At 60.0% G+C, this 20871-nt stretch overlaps 1 protein-coding gene across 1 annotated transcript in view; it reads left to right on the top strand.

Moving 5' to 3' along the window:
* The window catches only part of ASAP2 (ArfGAP with SH3 domain, ankyrin repeat and PH domain 2), a gene marked incomplete at its 5' end in the record, with an annotated part of 89307 nt that overhangs the window by 11905 nt on the left and 56531 nt on the right, over positions 1 to 20871 (top strand). The window contains one exon of the mRNA XM_081100704.1: positions 20183 to 20255. Coding sequence (XP_080956830.1) covers positions 20183 to 20255 — 73 coding nt within the window. The remainder of the gene's footprint in view (positions 1 to 20182; positions 20256 to 20871) is intronic.

Below are 20871 nucleotides of genomic sequence, written 5' to 3'. Positions count from 1 at the left end.
CCGAAGGCGGCCCCGTGGAGAGACTGCGTTTTCCTGGGTGGTTTTGACGAGCTTTAGTTCTCGGAGAAAGTTAATTATGTGGTGTGCCTCCTGCCTTCAGTGTCGGCTCGAATGCTGCACAGGGGGGGGCCCCCCGGCAAGTCCGTCTGTCTGCAGGACGCACGGACGGACGGGTGGGCAGCCGGGCCCCTGTCTGCTGCTGAGGACGCGGGGACAGCAGGATGAGCCCTGTGGTGTCTCCGCTGACCTGTGAACCCCAGGACCTCCTCGGAGTTGGGGAGCTTCAGAATCCAAGCTCCCGGGGGCCACTGCGTTCAGGCGGGACCCCTCCGGCTGTGCCTGGGGCTGTGAGGTGCCGGGGGCAGGAACGAGTCTGCCTCATCTCCCCATCCTCAGAGCCCAGCATGCTGCCCAGCAGGGATGGGGGCTCTCGGGAAATGTTGAAGGTCAAGGTCTAGGTCATCTTCTTCGTTCTGTGGTTTTCTGCCTCCCCCTAAAGCAGCGGTTCTCAACCTGTGGGCCATGACCCCTGAAAATACATCCTGCATATCAGGTATTTACATGACGATTCATAACAGTAGCAAAATGACAGTCATGAAGTAGCAACGAAAATGATGTTATGGTTGGGGGTCACCACCACATGAGGAACTGTATTAAGGGGTCGCGGCGTTAGGAAGGTTGAGAACCACTGCTCCTAAAGGGTTTGCTGTACTTACAGAAATCAGTGTGTTTGATGTGCAAAGTCAAGGTTGTGGTGCCAGCCTTTGAAACGATCAGAGGACCAGGAAAATCGCTGTTAAGAGCCATCAAATCTCTACCCTGTAACACATCCCAGTGCAAGTACAGTTTCTTCATGGAACAGTGTGTCCGTCATGCCTTCCCTTCTGCCACACCGTCCCCAACACACCCCGCCCATCAGAACTGCTTGCTTTCCTCAACTCTTAGAGCAATCGGTCTTGGACTATCTTGGTTCATCTCTCTTTGATCCATCTTTCCATCCACCCATCTGTCCATAGAGCCTTCAGTCCACTGATGGGTCCATTCGTTGGTCCATCTGTCCGTCTGCCCGCCCGTCCCTGGGACAGACCTGGGATGTGTGCCACCCCCTTCAGTCCCTCCTTGTCGGAGCGCAGGCTGCGGGGAGGACGGGTGTTGGGCGCCTGTGTCCTGCGGGCCGGACCCCGAGGTCCTCCCCCTGGCATTCCGTGATTGAGGTCTCCCTGGACCTGCTTCCTGTGTTTGTGTTCATACTTCCTGCGGCCAAACTGCGAACTCCTGAGCCCAGGAGCTGCTTTTTCATAAGAAGCTGTTACTTTTATTTCCACTCAACTGTTTGAAAGCCTGTTGGGTGGGCAGCAGCCTCCCGGGGGTGTGGTGGCTTCACAAAATAGGATCCTTGGTGGTCGCCCTGGGCCCGAGCCAGGATCCGACGTTTCTCGTCAATGAAAAACGTGCTGTGCCCAGAACCACCAGGGTATCGGGAGCCACTCAGTGATCGTTGGGTTAGGTTTTTAAAGGTGCGGGCGTGGCATCTGTGGGTACCCGCGCCTGCACACAGCCCGCGTGCTTAGCAACGTCTTCTTGCAGCGTCTTTATCTCAAAAGATAAAGTGTTGTTACTATGTTGCTGTCTTTATTGTTATTTTATTAGTTTTTAAATATTTTTATTGATTTCAGAGAGGAAGGAAGAGGGACAGAGAGATAGAAACATCAGTGATACGAGAGAACCGTGGATCAGCTGTCTCCCGCATGCACGCCCCCCACTGGGGATGGAGCCCGCAACCCGGGCCTGTGCCCTGACCGGGAATCGAACCCTGACCTCCTGGTTCCTGGGCCGACGCCCAGCCCCTGAGCCCCGCCGCGGGGCCGTCTGGCGGTATTTGCCATTGAGTGGAGCGTCTCTGGGAGTCTAGCTTCCTTCCGTGTTAAAATACTCCCTCGTCGTCCCAGTGAGCATTCTGGTCTCGCTGCCGAGTTCTGCTTTCCTCCCTCCCGTCCGCGCGGTTCGCCTGCAGGAGAAGGAGGGGTCAGGTGGGAGCTGAGTGGTACCCGGGTTTCCATCCGTCCATCCGTCCTGCCCCCACGTTTCTCTCCTTTCACTCCTTTGCTGGCTGTGCTTTGCTGTTTGAGTCCAGGGCTCCTCTGTGGGGAGGGGGTCGGGTGGCTGCAGGGGACAGAGCCCTGGGGCTGAGGGTGCGTCTGAGTTGCGTGGACACAGCAGATGGCGGCACCTTCCCCCTGAGCGAGGTCATCTGTGAGGGGAGCGGGTGGTCTCCAGCTGCTGCCACCTCGACAGGCCGCAGCCACGGTGCCTGGGCCCTGGAATTTCTCTGGATCTCAAGGGACAGCAAGCAGACTGTGAGTGTGAGCCGCACACCCGTATGCAAATGACTTCTATTGATACCTAATGTATGTAGATTTATGCGACTCAGTAGAGGAGACAGTATGCGCTTCCCAGAGTGCTGTGCACCTGGAGTGTTAGTTTTATGGGCACAGTCATGTGTCCATGGTCCTACTTCCTGCTGCTTCTCAGGGACATTTCCATCACCTGCATGCCCTCACTGTACCCCAAAAGCTCTCACCTGCACCCCAAAGGCCCTTACTGCACCCCCATGGTCCTCACTGTACCCCAAAGGCCCTCACCTGCACCCCAAAGGCCCTCACTGCACCCCCATGGTCCTCACTGTACCCCAAAGGCCCTCACCTGCACCCCAAAGGCCCTCACCTGCACCCCAAAGGCCCTCACTGCACCCCAAAGGCCCTCACTGCACCCCAAAGGCCCTCACCGTACCCCAAAGGCCCTCACCGCACCCCAAAGGCCCTCACCGCACCCCAAAGGCCCTCACTGCACCCCAATGGCCCTCACTGCTCCGGCCTGGGTTCCGGTCAAGAATCCCCAGCTCCAGAGGCTGCCCCACCGGGGGCTGCGCTCCCCTGTCTGCGGGGGGAAGGGGAGGGGTGGGGGGCTGGAGGGTGATGCTGGGCTTAGTGTGCATGAAGGGGGGCTGGCCTCATCCTCCGAAGGCGTTGGTTGAGAGCAGCTCCGAGGTGATGGAGTTTGCGTGTTCCTCCTCATTCATCGGGGCTGCGGGCTCTGACAGGCGCGGGGCTGTTTACGAACGTGAACAGCCCGGTTTCTAGGCCACAGGCTCCCAGGTAAGCGGGTGTGTGAGCAGTTACACTCCGGCTTGATGAGGCTTGGTGAGCGCGGTGGGAGCGGCAGTCCCGTGGCAGCCCGCGGAGTGGACAGGCTGGCTGCCCAGGTCCTGCAGGGCCCAGTGGTGGTGACGTGGCACCTGGTCTCCTGTCACCGCGGCTGAGCCCGTGAGGTCTCTGGACCCGGCTGCTGCAGTGCCGGCTCCCCCGCGGGCCCATCCCCATTGCCAGGCTGTCCCTGGGGGGGGAGGGGGGAGGGGGGAGGGGAGCAGCTCCCACCTGTGGCCTGGGCTCCGAGAACCACGATGCCACATGCCGTGCCCGGTCTCCTGAGCCACTCGACCAAGGGGACATCCCGGCCTCCGTCTCAGCAGGAGCGGGGCAGGCGGGGAAGGCAGGGACGCCTCCCCACGGGAGGGAAGGTTCGCAGGAAAACGCCTGCCTTTTCTAGTCATTGCAAACGCCCTTTCAATCAGATGGGAGGGGATCTGTGTGGGTTTTGCGGGAAGGCAGCCAGGAAGGCCAGGAGGGGGCCAGGCTGTCTGGGCACAGAGCTGGCGGGGCGGGGGGGGGGGGACTGGAGGGCTGGAGGGGGAGCCGGGGTGCAAGGGAGGCCCTTGGCTGGTTCACCTGGTCAGACCGTCAGCTTCCCGCCTCCTGACCACGCAGACCTGCCCGGGTCGGTCCGGAGGGAGCTCGCTGCTGGCGGGGCCGCTGTGGTCGCTGCCGGGCACTTTCCCTGCCCACTTCCTTCCCTTTCTCCTCGCAGCAGCCTGGGCGAGAGCTTCCCTTTCTGCCAGCGAAGGCGCCAGCAGCGAAGGGAAGGTGGGCACAGGCGGGCCTGGCTCTCTGGCGGGTCCTGCCTCCCACCCTCCGGGCAGGACGGGCCACTCTGCAGGGGGCAGGTGGGGCCTCCCTTTGGCCCTTCACTGGTTGGCCTCGGTCCGGGGGGCGTGTTCTGGACGCACAATGAAGCCGCGTCTAATTCGATTCCGCCTGTGTGGGCATCGCGTGGGGGGAAGGGCCCGGGCTTTATACCGACTTGGGTTCCAGTCCAGAATCAGGCTGGCCTGCCGCCTGCTTAGCGAGTGCCGTAAGCTGTGCTCTTTGTACCACAAAGCCGCCTCCTCCGGGAAGCCAGGCTCAGCCTAGTGCCCGCGGGACACCTGGGCGCCTGCCGGGCTTGTGTCCCGAGAGCACCTGTCCCCACCCCCACCCCTGCCCTGCTCCTGCCGCCTCCTGCCTGTCTGAGGGCCGTGTTCTGGCTCATGGGCACCCCTGGAGCAGCAGGCCCTCTGTCTCTGGTCCTGGGCGTCCCCAGCGTGTGTCCTGGGTGTCCCCCGGACCTGGGTGTCCCCTGGCCCTGGGCGTCCCCAGTGTGTGCGCTCCATGACCCCAGCGTGTGTGCTCCGTGTCCCCATGCTGGTTCTGTGGACCCGACCCTCCGCCCTCGTGCAGTGCGTTCTTTGCAGACTTCCCCACTGAGCATCACACTTGCCACCGTTGGGCCGGGGACGGCTGCTTTTAGGTCACCTGCCCCAGCCCCAGAATGACGGCCGGCACACAACACACGTAGCACATGTTTGTTGAGTGAATGACACGGACCGGCAGGCCAGCTGAGGTTGCAGCTCCCAGGGGCTGGTGGGGTGGTTTATGGAAACACTGTTTCTCCGGCCCCTGGTATTAGTGGTTTATGGGAACTTGGTTTCTCTGGCCGCTGGTGGGACTGGTTTATAGAGACCTTGTTTCTCTGGCCATAGAAAGAGACTTGAATCGCGGAAGATACTGTTTGACAGGTTGAACGAGTGAGTGTTGATGCTTAAAGAGGTAGGGAGATTTGAGGGGCTCGATCGGTTAGGAGGCCACCGTGAGGGTGGACGGGGTGCCGGGGCCTTGCCCTCTGAGGAGGGGACCCCATGCGCCCGGCTGCCGTCTTGTTCCGGCTCCGTCCCCGGCAGGGCTCCTGGTTACTTGTGCGGTTCCAGCGGCTGCTTAATAGGAAGGGAACCTGCCCACCTGGCGCCTTGCTTTCTTCTCCTCAGTGGGCCGAGGGGGTTTCTTGTAGATTCAGAACCGGCATCTAATTATCCTCCGAGAGGCGAGAGGAGGGAGGTTAGGCCCCCAGGGCTACTGTGGCGATAGGGATCCTGTCCCTGTGACAGTGATAATGGAGGCTGGGGGGGGGGCGGGGGCGGGCGTGGAGCTTTAAGAGCCTGTCAGATAGTAGAGGAATTGAGAAGCCCTGGGGCCCAGCGGCCGGTCACCTGGCTTCCCGAGTGTCTTCCCGAGTGTCCTCCCACGTGTCGTGTCCTCTGGGAATTTATTTACTTGTTCACGTTAAGGCCTCCAGGATCAACATGGAGACCCAGGTGACGGTCGCCTCTGCGAGAGGCGTTCATGCTGTTTGTTTATTTGATTTTGCAGTCCCTGCTCCCTCTCTGGTGTTGCTCATCTCTTTCAGGAACAGGTTTTTATAAATTCCTCGGCTGTCCCTCGTTGGCTGGCGCTGCTGGAATGTGTGTGGCAGCCCAGGACCAGTGCGCGTGTCAGGAACAAAAGGACGAGGAGGCAGGGGCCTCTCCCAGGAGGCGTCTGTTCCTCCTCAGCCCCCGCGATGGGTAGGGCACCTGCTTTGGAAACGGTGGAAGCTGAACTCAGACACCGATTTCACCCACTAACACCCGGATGGCCCTGGGCAGATCAGCTGTTGACTTAAGAACCACTTACAAAGTGCGTAACCTTGTGCCAGGCCCTGTGTGTCCACAGACGTTACATGTATTTAGTCCTGTGACACCCTGTGGGCAGGTGCCGTGTGGCCCCGTGTTTAACGAAGAGGAAGCTGGGACACAGTGTAAGGAGTTTCCCAGGACCACACAGCGGTAAAGCAGGTGTGTCAACCTCTGCCTGATTTTTTTTTTTTTTTAATTTTCTAATGTCTTTTTATTGATTTCAGAGAGGAAGGGAGAGAGAGAGAGAGAAACATCAGTGATGAGAGAGAATCCTTGATGGGCTCCTCCTGCACGCCCCCTACTGGAGATCGAACCCACAACCCAGGCCTGTGCCCTGACCAGGAATCAAAGTGTGACCTCCTGGTTCATAGGGCGACGCTCAACCCCTGAGCCCCGCCAGCTGGGCCAGCCTGGCTCTCGAGTCACTGTACACTGCCCCTCAGAATCTTGAGCTTCCTGGATCCGTAACTGGTAATAATACCGCCTGGGTACAGGATGGGCGTGAGAATTAAGTGAGAAGATGGAGGCAGAGCATGGAGCCCAGAGCCTGTGGCCTGCTGGGGCTCCTGGCAGCTGCTGCCGCCTCAGGTAGCGGAGGGAGGCTGGGAGGACACAGAGGACACCAATGCCAGGCAGCGGGTGCTGGGTGCTGAGGGCGCTGATGACGGAGATGCTTCCTACCGGCCCCAGGAAGCCCCGAGGTGGGGGGGCCGTGCCTCACGGGCTGTGAAGCAGGCCCCGCCCACAAGCTGGGGCTCTGCCGTGAGAAAGCCCGGGTGTGAGCCGATGGGTGGGCCTGGAGGTGCAGGAAGATGGGCCTGCTGGGGTGCAGGGCCCAGGGGCGGACTCCCGCTGAGCAGGGGCGGGTGAGGCGGTGGGCTGGTCGCCCACTCGGGGCCAGGTGTCCGGGCCAGCGGAGCGCGCTCCTGCCCTGCGCGGGCGCTGAGCTGTGCGCGTGGCCGCTGCTCTTTCCTCACACGTGTCCTCCACACCTTCCTTGCAGTGGGTTTCCAGAAATGCCCTGGCTGTTGTGACTCACTGATTGGCGCGTCCTGTTTGGGGAAGTGTGGAGGGAGGGGCTTGAGGGATGGGTGCCCCCCCGCCCCTCGTGTCTGGCTTCTGGAGCTGAGTTTCTCCAGGTGTTTGGCTGCCCTGCCTGGACCTACGCGTGCCCACCGGCACTGTCCCTCCCGTGCTGTCGGCAGGATCTGTGGGCAGCTGCAGATTGGGGGGAGCAATCAGCTCAGAGGTGGGGCCTGGGTTTTGTTTTTGTTTTATTGGTTTTTAGAAGGAGAGGGATAGAGGGAGAGAAACATTCATGAGAGAGAAACATCATCATGGATCCACTGCCTCCTGCACGCACCCCACTGGGGATCGAGCCCGCAACCTGGGCATGTGCCCTGACCAGGAATCGAACTGAACCGGCGACCTCTTGCTTCCGGCTCAATGCTCAACTACTGAGCCACACCGGCTGGGCATGGGTTTTGAACCTGACTGAGTTAGGCGGCCTTTTGACCAAACAGCTGGCTGTCTCCATATGTGTGTGTGTGCGTGTGTGCGTGTGCGTATGTGTGCATGTGTGCGTGTGCGTGTGTGCGTGTGCGTGTGTGTGTGTGCGTGTGTGCGGGGCGCACGGGGCTCAGACAGCGCTGCTTGCAGGAGTCCTCTGAGCAGCAGCTGGGGAGCACACGGTGCCACTTTCCACCCGAGAGTTAAAGGGAAATTTAAAGATGGATGAAATTGTAAAAAAATTAAAAGCAATCTATTACCCCATTAGTGTGTGTGTGTGTGTGTGTGTGTGTGTGTGTGGTGTGGTGTATGTGTAGGGATGTGTCTGTGTAGTGGTGTGTGTATATGTAGTGGTATGTGTGTATATGTGTAGGTGTTGTGTGTGTTGTGTGTGTGTTGTGGTGTGCGTGTGGTTGTGTGTGTGATGGTGGGTGTGTATGTGTAGTGTGTTGTGTGTGTTGTGGTTTATGTGTGTAGTGGTGTGTGTAGATGGTGTGTGTGTTGTATGTGTAGTGGTTTTGTGTGTAGTGGTGTGTATGTGTAGGAATGTGTCTGGTGGTGTGTGTGATGGTGTGTGTATATGCGTAGGTGGGTTGTATATGTAGGTGGGTGTGTATGTGTAGTGTGTATGTGTAGTGGTGTATATGTGTAGATGGTGTGTGTGGTGTGTGTATAGTGGTTTGTGTGTGTAGTGGTGTGTTTGTGTAGGAATGGGTCTGTGTAGTGGTGTGTGTGGTGGTTGTGTGTAGGTGTGTGTGTGTGTAGGTGTGTGTGTGTGTGTGTAGTGGGTGTGTGTGTGTTTAGTGGGCGTGTGTATGAAGCACACACCACAAAGCCTTTGCTTTGGGAAACGGTGCCCTGCTTCAGAATGGAGCACTGCAGCTCGTGTCCAGCACGTTCACATTCTTTCTTGATTTTCTCCCTTTCTCCTTCCTGCGTGGGTGAAGGTTTGTTTCCTGAGGTGGTTGACTTCTGGGGTATTTCCTCATTGGGAGCTGCCTCCCGAGGGGCGGAGCCTGTTCTCGCCTGTGGGGGGCTTGGCGCTCTGAGGGCACCGGCCGGGATGGGGCGGAAGCCTCGGAGGCCTGGAGTGGAGGCCGGGCGGGGCAGACAGGCAGACCCCGGACAGGCGGAGAGGCGGAGAGGCGAGGCTGTGCAGGGCTCAGACACAGGCCTGAGGTCAGGGCCTGGGGAGGAGCCAGGCGTGTGGCCAGGGCAGGAGTGGGAGTGGGGGGAGGACCGGCTGGCAGAGCAGGCGGAGGGAGCTGCTCCATGCCTGGCTCGGGGCTGGGGAAGGGGGGACAGGCTGGTGGGTGGGTGTAGGAAGGAGGGCAGGGAACCTGCTCCGTCCGCTGGCTGCGGCTGCTCTGACTTTGCTTTGACGGGTGAAGATGGAGGTGTCCCAGCTTCGTCGCGAGCTGGCCTGGGCCTTCCTGGCGCCTCGCGCGTGAGGCAGGAGCGGCGGGCCCTGCGTCCCTTCTTGGGGGGGGGGGCAGCGTCGCTGGGTCCGTCTGCTGTGCGAGGGGAGGCTGGGCTCCGAGCCACCAGGACGGACGGTCAGGTCTGACCTAGGAACGCGCACGGCCCACAGTAGGCTCACTGCTCCTGCCTGCGTGGGGAGTGGCTGTCTCGAGAAAAACCGGTAGACAGGTCGCTCCCTACACAGGTAAAAAGTGTATTTATTCCAACATGAACGGTCAGGTAAAGAAGTTATGGGCGACTAGCCAGTGTGTCTCAGTGGATAGAGCATCGGCCTGCAGACTGAAGGGTCCCGGGTTCGATGCTGGCCAAGGGCACAGGCCTGGTTTGCAGGCTTGATCCCGTGTGGGGCGTGCAGGAGGCAGCCGATCCATGATTCTCTCTCATCACTGATGTTTCTCTCTCCCTCTCCCTTCCTCTCTGAAATCAATAAAAAAAGAAGAGGAGGAGGAAGTTAGGGGCGAGCGGCGCTGTCTGCCGTGTGGTTCCGTGGGCCGCGTGCAGCTCGCTCGCGTGTGCTCCCTGTGGTTTCCCTCCCCCCAGCTGGGCGGGGCCTGTGGGTGCCGTGAGGAGCCTGGTCTGGCCGTGCTCACCAGGTCTGTGCCCCGGGGCTGCCGGATCTTGCACACGGATCCCCGCGTGACTGCACGGAAGAGACACGCTCACGTCCCGCGGTGCCGCCGTGTGCTCTGTGTCTAACGACCCCTCTCTGGTCTCCGGGAGGAACCTTGGTGTCCGCGGCCAAGTCCCTCCCTCCGCCTGGAGCCCGTGTCCCCACCTGGAGCCCCAGCGGCTAGACCGGGGGAGCCGGGAGCCTCAGCGTGACCCTCAGGGTCTGTCACCGTGTCCGCTGTGTGCAGCCTCGGGGGCCGCAGCCCAAGTCCCGCTCGCTCCCATCCCCGTGTCACCCAGAAGCCTCCCTCCCGGCCTCTTCTGAGGGTCGAGTCAGAGATTCCAGACGGGGCCGCAGGGCTTGACGTGTTTCAGGTCCAAGTGCAGCGCTGTGTGTGTGTGTGAGCATGTATGTAAGCATGTGTGTGTGAGAGTGTGCATGTGTGAGTGCGCGTGTGAGTGTGTGAGAGCATGTATGTAAGCATGTGTGCGTGAGAGTGTGCATGTGTGTGAGCGTGTGTGTGCATGTAAGCATGTGTGTGAGAGTGTGCGTGCGCATGTGTGAGAGCATGTATGTAAGCATGTGTGAGAGCATGTATATAAGCATGTGTGAGTGCGCGCATGTGTGAGAGCATATATGTAAGCATGTGTGTGCGTGTGTGAGTGCGCGCGTGTGTGAGGGGGGAGGCTGCGCTGTGAGCCCTGCGGTCCAGCCCTGTTTCCTGTTCTGCTCTCTCGCTGTGTAAGTGACTTCTGACAAGTCGGATGTAAAGAATGCAGTTCAATGAGCTGGTGATCGAGATATGAGGCATTGCCGCCACCCCCCCAGTGCCCTCCCCAGTGCCCTCCCCAGTCCCCTCCACTCGGGCGGCTGGTAGCTTTTTTTTTGGTAAATTCCTTAGTGATTTCTAAGTAGATGGTCCTGTCATCTGTGACTCGCGGCTGCCGTTTTCCTTCCGGTCCGTGTGCCTCTCCCTCCTGTCCTTGCTCTCTTGGCCGCCAGGTGGGCGTCCCTGCCGGTGCTGACCTCTGACCTCTGACCTCCGGGCCAGCACAGGCGACGTGCCTGCCTTTATCAGATGCCTCCCCGCTCCAGGCTGCGAGCGCTTCCGTCACGAAGGGGCGGTTCAGTGTTGTCGCCGGCCGGCCGTGGCCACGTGGCTTCCGCTGGGCTTGTTGACGCGGGATTGACATTGTGTTTCTGATGCTGCGCCGCCCTGTGGGGTGGGCGCAGGGCGCACAGATGCCGTGCCCGCGTGCTGGGGCTTGAGGAGCGCCGCCTGCACGCCCTGCCGTCCACTCGGAGCGGACAGTGGTCCCTGGGCGTGAAGCGTTGCTTCTGCGTCTGATCCGTGTGCATAGAACCCGCTGGCCTCTGGGCCACTTCATGGTATTTAAAAGCATATATTTTTATTGATTTCAGAGAGGAAGGAAGAGGGAGAAAGAGATAGAAACACCAATGATGAGAGAGAACCATTGATTTGCTGCCTCCTGCACGCCCCCTACTGGGGATCAAGCCCACTACCTGGGCATGTGCCCTCGACTGGAACTGAACCACAACCTCCTGGTTCACAGGTCAACGCTCCACCCCTGAGCCACACCGGCCGGCATTTCATTGTATTTTGAGCAGCGTGACGACATGTGTGCGGGGGGCGGGGCCAGCAAGCCCTGCGGCCTCTAGTACATGCCTGACACGAGACCAGTGCGGCCTCTTAGGCCTCGAACGGCCCAGCAGCGTAGGCACATTCCCTTCATCTTACCAATGAGGACGCGGGGTCCTCCTGGGAAGGGAAGGGAAGTGAATTCCACGCCCCCTGCCGTTAACGGAGCACCGTTCCATGCCAACCCTCCAGCCCATCGAGCTGGCGTGAACATCGCCATGGGCAGCGCCCTCGTGTCCTACAGAAGATACGGGTGGGTTTACGTCACCGTCGGGCCGCGCGCCAGGAGAGCAGGGCTCGGTGTGGGTCCGGGGCTTCCGTTCCCACGGGGAGTCCTGTTTCCTCGGCTGCCACCTCCGGGGCTGGTGTGTGTGAAGGAATGCAGCCGGGATGAAACAGCGGACAGTTCCCTAGAGCCACGTAGACGAGATGTTTACCGTGCGTCTTCCCAGCCCCCTCGCAGGACGAGCACGGCAGTGCACGCCCAAACCCAACAGCGCTCGCTCCCGCGTCTACCTGTTGAGACCACAGTCTTGTTTCTCAGTGCAGCCTATGTCCACGAAGGGGGTTTTATTTTTTTTAAATATATTTTATTGATTTTTTACAGAGAGGAAGGGAGAGGGATAGAGAGTTAGGAACATCGATCAGCCGCCTCCTGCACACTCCCCACTGGGGATGTGCCCGCAACCCAGGTACATGCCCTTGGCCGGAATCGAACCTGGGACCCTTGGGTCCGCAGGCCGACGCTCCATCCACTGAGCCACACCGGTTAGGGCCACGAAGGAGTTTTCTAATATCAAGCAGTGACGGCACAGATTCCGCTTGCACTGCTGTGATGGAAAACATCACACCTCCACTTGCTGAACAGTGTCCGGGGAAGGTTTTCTGGTGAGCCGTGGGCCCGTGGCCGCTGTGCTGGCTGAGTGGCGGCGTGGCTGAGCTCCCCGCACGCAGTGGAGCTGAGGGCCGGCACACACACACACACGGACTCGGATTAAGGGACTGCTCCTGCCTCGGCAGACAAAGGACCGTCCTTTTCCCACTGTGGACCTGTGTTTCCAGCTCAGCCCGAGTTAGGAAGCACCTGCTTCATGCCAGACACTCCGCCGAGTCAAGGAAAGGGAGGAGCAAAGAAGGGGTGACGTTTTGATCTCAACGGATGAATTCATCAGGCAAGAGAGGCTGCGGGCCGGGTGGAGAGAGGGCTCCCGGTGGCATGGGCCCTAATAAGTTGAATGTCTAGGGCAGTGGCCGGCAGACTCATTAGTCAACAGAGCCAAATATCACCAGTACAACGATTGAAATTTCTTTTGAGAGCCAAATTTTTCAAACTTAAACTATATAGGTAGGTACATTGCTATTAACTTAATTAGGGTACTCCTAAGGTTTAGGAAGAGGGGCCAAAGAGCCACATGTGGCTCGCGAGCCGCCGTTTGCCGACCAAGGGTTAGGGGAGCATATGAGACAGGCTGCGGATCTTGTTACTGGACGGACACACGTGAATTTCAAACCTGACCTCACTATTGGGTATCTCTGTGTTTCTGGGCAAGTTGGTGAGCCTTTCTTAGCCCTGTTTCTTTTTATTTTATTTTGATTTTTTACATCTTTTTATTGATTTCAGAGAGAAAGGGAGAGAGAGAGAAACATCAATAATGAGAGAGAATCATGGATCGGCTGCCTCCTGCACAACCCACACTGGGGATGGAGCCTGCAACCGGGTGTGTGCCCTGACCGGGAATCAAACCCTGACTTCCTGGTTCATAGGTGGACGCTCAACCACTGAGCCACGCCAGCCGGGCTCTCAGCCCTGTTTCTTCCTGGGAAAAAGGAGGTGAGGGTGCGATGTATATTTCACAGCTGCTCGGTGTGTGTGTGTGTGTGTGTGTTTCTGGTCTCGGAAGTGAGGCCAGCGGTGGGTGCTGTGCTGGAATGAAGCTTTATTTTCCCGGCCAGGCCGTAGCTGATGGGCGTGGCGTTGGCCCGCCGTCCCCGGAGCGTGCCCTGGTGGTTTGCAGATAGGATCTGATCTGGCCCAGGCTGGGCGGTGGGGCGGGCAGGTTCCGTCTCTGGCTGAGGCTGTCTGGCGCCGAGCCCGGAGCCCGGAGCCCCACATCGCCGTGCTGAGTAATGTTTGCTGAGCAGCAAATGCACGGAGGCCGTCCGGCAGCCGGGCTGTCTGCTGCCGCCCACCCTTCCTTCTGGGCGGACGGATGCACCCCCGGGAGGTTGGGTGCTGCCCCAGCACGGTCAGCGCTGAGCAGCCGTCAGGCCTGCGCCTCACCCGGAACGAGCATTGTGGGCCGGACCCTGGGTCAGATGAGTGTGGGTTCTTTCTGGAGCCTTTGGGGAGAAGAGCTGGAGGCGGGATTGCTGTTGGCAGGAGGGGACCCACGGCCTGTGGCTCCTCGGAAACCCGCATAGAGGCCAGGAAGGGGAGAGGGAGAGGGAGAGAGATAGAAACATCCACTATGAGAGAATCATGGACTGGCTGCCTCCTGCACGCCCCACACTGGGGATCGAGCCCGCAACTGGGCACGTGCACTGATGGGAATAGAACTGTGACCTCAGTCGGTTGAGGTCATCACTCACCCAACTGAGCTACACCGGCCGGCAGCATTTCTTTCTTTTCTTCCTTCCTTTACGGATGAGAACTGCCCCCTCTGGAGCAGCATGATGTTGGAGACGCAGCTTTTTTATTTTTTAAATATATTTTTATTGATCTGAGAGAAAGGGAGAGGGAGAGAGATAGAAACATCCACAATGAGAGAGAATCATGGATCGGCTGCCTCCTGCACGCCCCACACGGGGGATCGAGCCCGAAACCCCAGCTGTGCCCTGACCAGGAATCGAACCGCGACCTCCTGGTTCCTAGGTCGACTCTCAACCATTTAGTTGCACCAGCCGGGCGCGGATGCAGCTTTTGAGTCTGTGATGACTGTCAGGTGAGACGTACCGTTCAGACGTACTGTTCAGAACATCAGGTGTGAGACGTGGCGAACATCAGCTCTGGCGTGTGTGGTGTGTGCGGCGTGTGTGGTGTGTCTGGCATGTGTGGCGTGTCTGGCGTGTGTGGCATGTGCGGTGTGTGTGGCGTGTATGGTGTGTGCGGTGTATGGTGTGTGCCGTGTGCGGCGTGTCTGGCGTGTGGCGTGTCTGGTGTGTGTGGCGTGTGTGGCGTGTATGTAGCTGAGGCCCAGTGACGTAGAAACACATTTTGCGCCAGAGCTGCCCGAGCAGGCGCCTCTGCTTGCTTTACTTGAGCCCCCCTGAGTGACGGGCGCCGCTCGGAGCTGATGGAGAAGGCGTAGGGATGAGCCAAGGCGAGCAGGCCGGTGTGAGAACAGGAACGTCGGGCCTCAGCAAAGCCTCGAGCAGGTTTGACGATGCGCAGTGTTGCTCGCAGAGCACGATCACAGCTGGCGCGGGGACTCGGATGGAAGGCGTGACTGACCCAGAGAGGAGCTGTTAAATGTTTTGTTTCAAGGCATCTGCTGAGTGGATGTCGTGCAGACGAATTTAATTAAAATGCTTTCGCCATCTAGCTCGCTGGGAAAAGGAAAGCTAGACTGGCCGCATGGTGCAGGCAGGTAGGGGCTGGAGAGGAGGCAGCGTTGCCGCTTGGTGAGGTGGGCGCGGCTGCGTTCGGACCGGGACTCATTCGGGCAGGAGGCGCCTGTCCCGATCGCTGTGTCCGAGGGTCACGCCGACCCCTCTTCCTCAGGCCGGCTGCTGCGAACCTCTCACGCCGGACCTCCCGGGAAGCCGTGTGGCAAAAAGAACCAGCGAAGTCCGTTCCCCCGGACGAGAGGGGGTGCGTGTGTGTTCGTTACATGACGCGTGGAGCTGAAGCTTCCTTTTGGGAAACGGTGGGAGCATTTCTTCCGCTTCCTGTTTTGTTGTGGTTGGTCCTCGCCCGAGAAGGTTTTTCCGTTGATTTTTAGAGTGAAAGGGACGGGGAGAGACAGAGAGAAATGTTCGTGTGGGTTGAGCCTGCAACCGAGGTGCGTGCCCTTGACCGGAACTGAACCCGGGACCCTTCATGCCGAAGGCCGGTGCTCTAGCCACTGAACCACACCGGCCAGGGCTGGAAGCATTTCTTTTGTATAAATTCGTCAGTACAGACCTTTGCTTATATTCAGGCCTCACGTGCGGAGTCCCTTAACAAGCCTGGGTTACACTAGGGGTAAGCGCGGATGCTTGATTTGGGAGGAGCAAGCAAGCGTTGATGTACACAGGCCGGGAGGGTGTGAAACCCTGCAGTCAAGGCTGTGCTTTCTGCGGGGGGAGGGGAGGGCAGTGCAGAAAGCCCTTCTCAGGACGGGCTGTGGCTCCCGGCTCCTCCGGCTCCTCGCAGTTCCCCTGGCGGGAGGAGGGGCTCTTCTGCCTCGGGGCCTCCGACGTGTGCGTGGTTCGGGGACAGGAGCACTAACAGGGTCTCTCAGGCGGTGCCACAGGGTGGACGATGCTTCATGACTGTGCCGAACACTCGGCCGGGCACCCCTTAGTGCTATGGATCGAGCAGAAGGTGGATTTTAAAAATACATATATTTCTTATTGATTTCAGAGAGGAAGGGAGAGGGAGAGAGAGAGAAATATCAATGATGAGAGAGAATCGTGGATCGGCTGCCTCCTGCACACCCCACGCTGGGGATCGAGCCCATAACCTGGGCCTGTGCCCTGACCGGGATTGGAACTCTGACCTCCTGGTTCATAGGTCGACACTCAACCCCTGAGCCAGGCCGGCCGGCGCGGGAGGTGGGTTTAATGGTTATGTACGTGTCAGCGGGTGTGTGGGGAGAGGAGGGAAAGTGTGAGGGGTCCTTTGTCGGCCTCGGGGGAGACCGCGTGGGTTTGGTGCTTCCCACAGGAACACGCTGCTGCTGGGCACGCGGCAGGTGGGCACGCGCGTCACAGGCGGGCAGCCGGCACTCAGGGCACCTGCCGGCTGAACGGCACAGCCTGGGCCGGGTGTGACCTGCGACCGGGTGTGAGCTGCGACCGGCTGCTGGTAGCCTGGCCCCGGTTACTCTGCCTCCTGCTCTCAGGAGGGTCAGGAGGAGGCAGTGTGATGCTGCCTGGTCAGTGACTCCTACGGTTGGCAGCAGGTGCAGGATCCAGTATTAATGACAACAGGGTGTATAATCATCACACTGTTGTTGTTAACAGAGATTCCAGGCCGGCTGGCATGGCTCAGGGGTTGAGCGTCGACCTACGAATCAGGAGGTCAGGGTTCATTTCCCGGGCAGGGCACATGCCCAGGTTATGGGCTCGATCCCCAGTAGGAGGCAGCCGGTCGATGATTCTCTCTCGTCATTGATGTCTCCATCTCTCTCTCTCTCCCTCTCCCTTCCTCTCTGAAATCAGTAAAAATATATTTTTTAAAATAGAGATTCCAGGCGCTCGGCCTGACGGTGAGCACACGGAGCCCGGATCTGCCCACGCCGGAGCGCCTGGTGGGAAAGGCGGGCGACGCCTGGTCGTCGGGGACGGGGCTGCCTGGCAGCAGCTGGCCTGCCCGTGAGCTTCCAGGGCACCGGCTGCCAGGACTTGGCATTGCGGAGGGAGCAGCTGGAAACCTTGATGAGGGTGAACTCTCTGCTCCTCAATTAAAAAGGCCGACTTGTCCGTTGCCAAGGGGATGCCGTCTGGGGACGGCTCCAGATCCCCGGAGGCCCGGGGAGTCTCCCCGAGCTCGGGCCCCACTGACACCAGGTGGTCAGTGCCAGCTGCTCGCCTGCCCTACAGGACGTTGGCCTTGGACCTGGTTTTTGTTTTTTAAATGTATTTTTATTGATTTCAGAGAGGAGGGGAGAAGGAGAGGGAGAGATAGAAACCTCAGTGATGAGAGAATCATGGATCGGCTGCCTCCTGCACGCCCCACACTGGGGATCGAGCCCGCAACCCAGGCATGTGCTCTGCCCAGGAATCGAACCATGACCCCCTGGTCCATGGGTTGATGCTCAGCCCCTGAGCCACGCCAGGCTGGGCCCGACCTTGCTTTTGCTCTGAGTGCATCTGTGGACTTGCTGGTGCGCCTGTTACAAGGTGTCTGAGGCCGTGAGGCTGGGTGGGAGGAACATGGATGGGCACTGGCGCCTTTGTTCCAGGGTTCGAGTCCCACCCGTGCTGCTTCCTGGCTCGTGTCTCCCGTCTCCCAAGCATCCTCAGGTCTCAGCATCCTCGTCTGAAATGTGGGGAGGATATTGTCCCCAAGTCAAGGAAACTGTTCAGAGGGCCCACGGCCAGGACCCGGCAGGGGGTGGCTGGTCAGTGGGTGGGAGCCGCCCCCGTTACTCCTGCACACGCTCCCAGTTCCTCTTGCCGTCTCGTCTCCCTCCTTCCTCTCTACTTGCGCTCAAGTCGTGGATCCGGGGCACCGTCCCTGTTTGGCCCCAGTCCCCGCGCCCTCCACACACTCTGATAACCTCTGATAGCCTCGGGGCGACGTGTCCCGGCTCTTAGGCATAATCGTGCCCACTTATCCGAGGTCGGACTTTCAGCCACTCGCGTCTGGACCCCCTCCAGGAGCCGAGATCAGAGGAGCTCGCTCGGCGGCCCTGGAGTCCAGGCCCCGCGGTCAAGTGGGGGCCGATGGGAAGGAGGGGCGCCTGGCGGCTGAGGGGACAGAAGCCAGCAGAGCGGGCTCCGCGCGGTGGCCAGAGCTCTGTGTCCCACGCTGACCGTCCGGGGCGTCACAAGCGAGGCAGCCTTTGGGCTCCCGGTGGTCCGAGTGTCAGGCGAGATCACACCCGCACTCCATTGGAGAAGGCAGGAGCCTGGCCGGCGCCTCCGTGGGTGAGCCTCTCTCTGTCTCTCCCTTCCTCTCTCTGAAATCAATAAAAATATATTCAAAAAGGAAGAAAGAGAGAGAGCGAGCTGCTCTCTCACATCTCCTCTCCCCTGTGTGCGTCACGTGGCGGATTCGCGTGGCTCGATCCTGTTCCCTGGGGAAAGCGCCTGCTTCTCCCATTGTCTTCTGGGCTTGGGGCCTCGCGGGAGGCTGACCTCACTCCCAGCCGAAGGTCACCTTCCCGGCCTCCGCTGCTCCCGCCCCAGGGCTTCTGGGTCCAGCCCAGCGTGGGGCCGCCCCCTCCTCCCACTTCCTTCCGTGACAGTGACAAGGGCGCACCTTCTGCTACGAGGTCCCTGTTTGTGAGGACCCCCCCCCCCCCCGAGACAGCGCCTCCGGCCTTGTGTCTGAGCTCCTCACTCGGTCCCGGGGCAGAGCCGGAGCCAGGAGGCGTCTGGGGACCCAGGCAGGCGCCCTGCCCTGCGTCTCCCCCGGGAAGAGGGCACCAGGGCGGGCACTGGGGGGCCTTCCGTGCTGCTGGTGCGTTCACCCCATTGTCAGCTCCCCCAGATCTCCAGAAGCTCCCCCTCCCCGCCCCCAACACCAGGGTGGGCAACCTCAGGAGCCGCCGTTCCCTGTCATCTGCTTCCGTGTCTTGGGCGTTCACCGCTGCCGTGTGCAGGGCCGGGGTCCAGGGCGGGCGGTGGCTCTGGGGGCCTCGGACTTTGGGAGCCCGGAGGCTCCTGACAACGTGGCACCCTTCACAGTCACGGCCTGTTCGCCCTCCGCCCGCCGTTCTCGCGAGTGGAACTTCCTCCCTGTCGTCAGAATTCAGCCTGTCCGGGGCCCTGTCGTTGGCGGGGTCGTCCCCAGGTCGGGCATTTGTGCTTCTCTCCCATTTCCTCTCAGCTGTACATGCACCTAAACAGATGCAAGGTCCCCTTCTTCGGCCTATTTAGGGCTCAGTGGTTGAGCGTCGACCTGTAAACCAGGAGGTCATGTTCAGTTCCCGGTCAGGGCACAGGCCCCGGTTGTGGGCTCCACCCCCAGTGTGGGGCGTGCAGGAGGCAGCCCATCCATGGTTCTCTCTCATTGATGTTTCTCTCGCTCCCTCCCTCTCCCTTCCTCTCTGAAATCAGTCAATCAATATATATATAAAGTCCTTGCGTAGAACCAGGACTTAGATGCTGCTGAGTGTGGGTTTGGGAGGTGACCCCGGGGACTGGAGCCCAGAGCCCGTGACTGCGGCGGGTGCTCTGTTACAGGTGAGAGGCGCTGCAACATTTTATGGTCAAAACTCAGGATGAGCAATCGGTACTGTTAGCGAGTGTCTGCCGCGCCCGGAGACGGCCAGGCTGTGCCCTGAGGGTGTCACTTCGTCCGTGCAGGAGCCCTGTGGTCAGTGTCCCTATCCCAGGACCCTGCGGCCCCCTCCCGGCACAGCTCAGAGTGGCCCACCGGCCTCCTGTGGGTTCCCTGGGTGGGAAGGAGCCTCTCCCGTCGCCTGCGCAGACGCAGACGCGGAGCTGTTAGACCTCCGAGCCGCGTCCCTGAGCATGTCGCGTGTGCACACCTCCAGGCAGGGCACCTGAGGGCGCAGCCGCTGCCGCTGGTGGCTGGTGGGTAAACGTTTGCTGAATGTGAAATACACAGAGTGTCTATTTCATCAGTTGCCCTGGCAAAGGAGGTCTTGTCACCCCTTCCCCCCTGCCCCCCCCCCCCCCAGCTTTCTGGAGAGGAGTCTGAGGCCTGGCAGGGATGGGGACCATGCCTTCCAAGCCAACAAACAAGGGTATGTTTGGGCCTTTCCGAGTCCAGCATGGGCCTGCCTCCCACTGCCCAGCTGCCTCTGGCCGGGGAGGGGGCGCTGTCCAAGGTGGCGTCCTGGGTGGGGTGACGGCAGTCCGCCTCACCGCACTCCAGCCGTGCACCTGCCCGCAACGTTCCTGGAGCCCAGGCTTGGCCCGGCCCAGGGGGAACGGAGGGTCGGCAGTGGAGTTGGCTAAGAGGACCGGGTTCTCACAGGAGGCCGAGGCCGGCGGGGTGTGTGCAGGGGCAGCGCACACGCTTCAGGTGGGCGAGGCCCGGGAGGGGTCAGCGTTGAGGGCGGCCTGATCCTCGCGCCACTCGGGATTTGTCCCGCGAAGCAGACGGCAGCGGCCTCGGAGTGACCCTCACATGGCCACCCTCTGATAGCCGTGACCGGAGCCCACACCCCGTGCTGATGAGTTTGTCCTCTCGTTTCAGGCTCTGGACGTGGACCGGATGGTTCTGTACAAAATGAAGAAATCCGTGAAAGCGATCAACATCTCCGGGCTGGGTGAGTCCCCGGCCCTGGGCTTCTCCGTGGGCAGCACCGCCCCTGAGCCCCAGGCCGCCGGCTCCGTCACTGTTAGCGAATAACCAACTAAATCCCTCCCTCCCTCCCTCCCTCCCTCCCTCCTTCCCTTCTTCCCTCCCTTCATTGATTTCAGAGAGGAAGAGAGAGGGAGAGAGAGATATAAACATCAATGATGAGAATCATTGATCGGCGGCTTCCCACATGCCCCCTACTGGGGACCGAGTCCGCAACCCAGGTGTATGCCCTGACCGGATTCAAACCTGGGACCCTTCAGTCCACAGGCTGATGCTCTCTCCACTGAGCCACACTGGCTAGGGCTCTTTATTTTTAAATAAATATTGTTGAAAGTATTACACATGCCCCCTTATCTCCCCCATTGACCTCCTCCAGGCCCTGCCCCAGACCCTCACCGCCCCATTGTCTGTGTCCGTGGGTTGTGCATGTATGCAGACACGGTCTTTGGGAGACTAAATCTCCTTTTTTCTGGGCGTGCAATTACACAGGTGAGCTGGGGTGCTTACATTTTAGAAGTGTTTCTGCTTTGCTCATTGTCCGGTCCTGGTGTGGGGTCCTGTCCCGCGTCCCCCACCGTGCC

This window comes from Myotis nattereri (genome assembly GCF_964212035.1).
Source record: "Myotis nattereri genome assembly, chromosome: 10".
NCBI lineage: Eukaryota > Metazoa > Chordata > Mammalia > Chiroptera > Vespertilionidae > Myotis > Myotis nattereri.
Note: the sequence above shows the minus strand (reverse complement) of the source record. Positions and strands in the feature narration are given on the sequence as shown.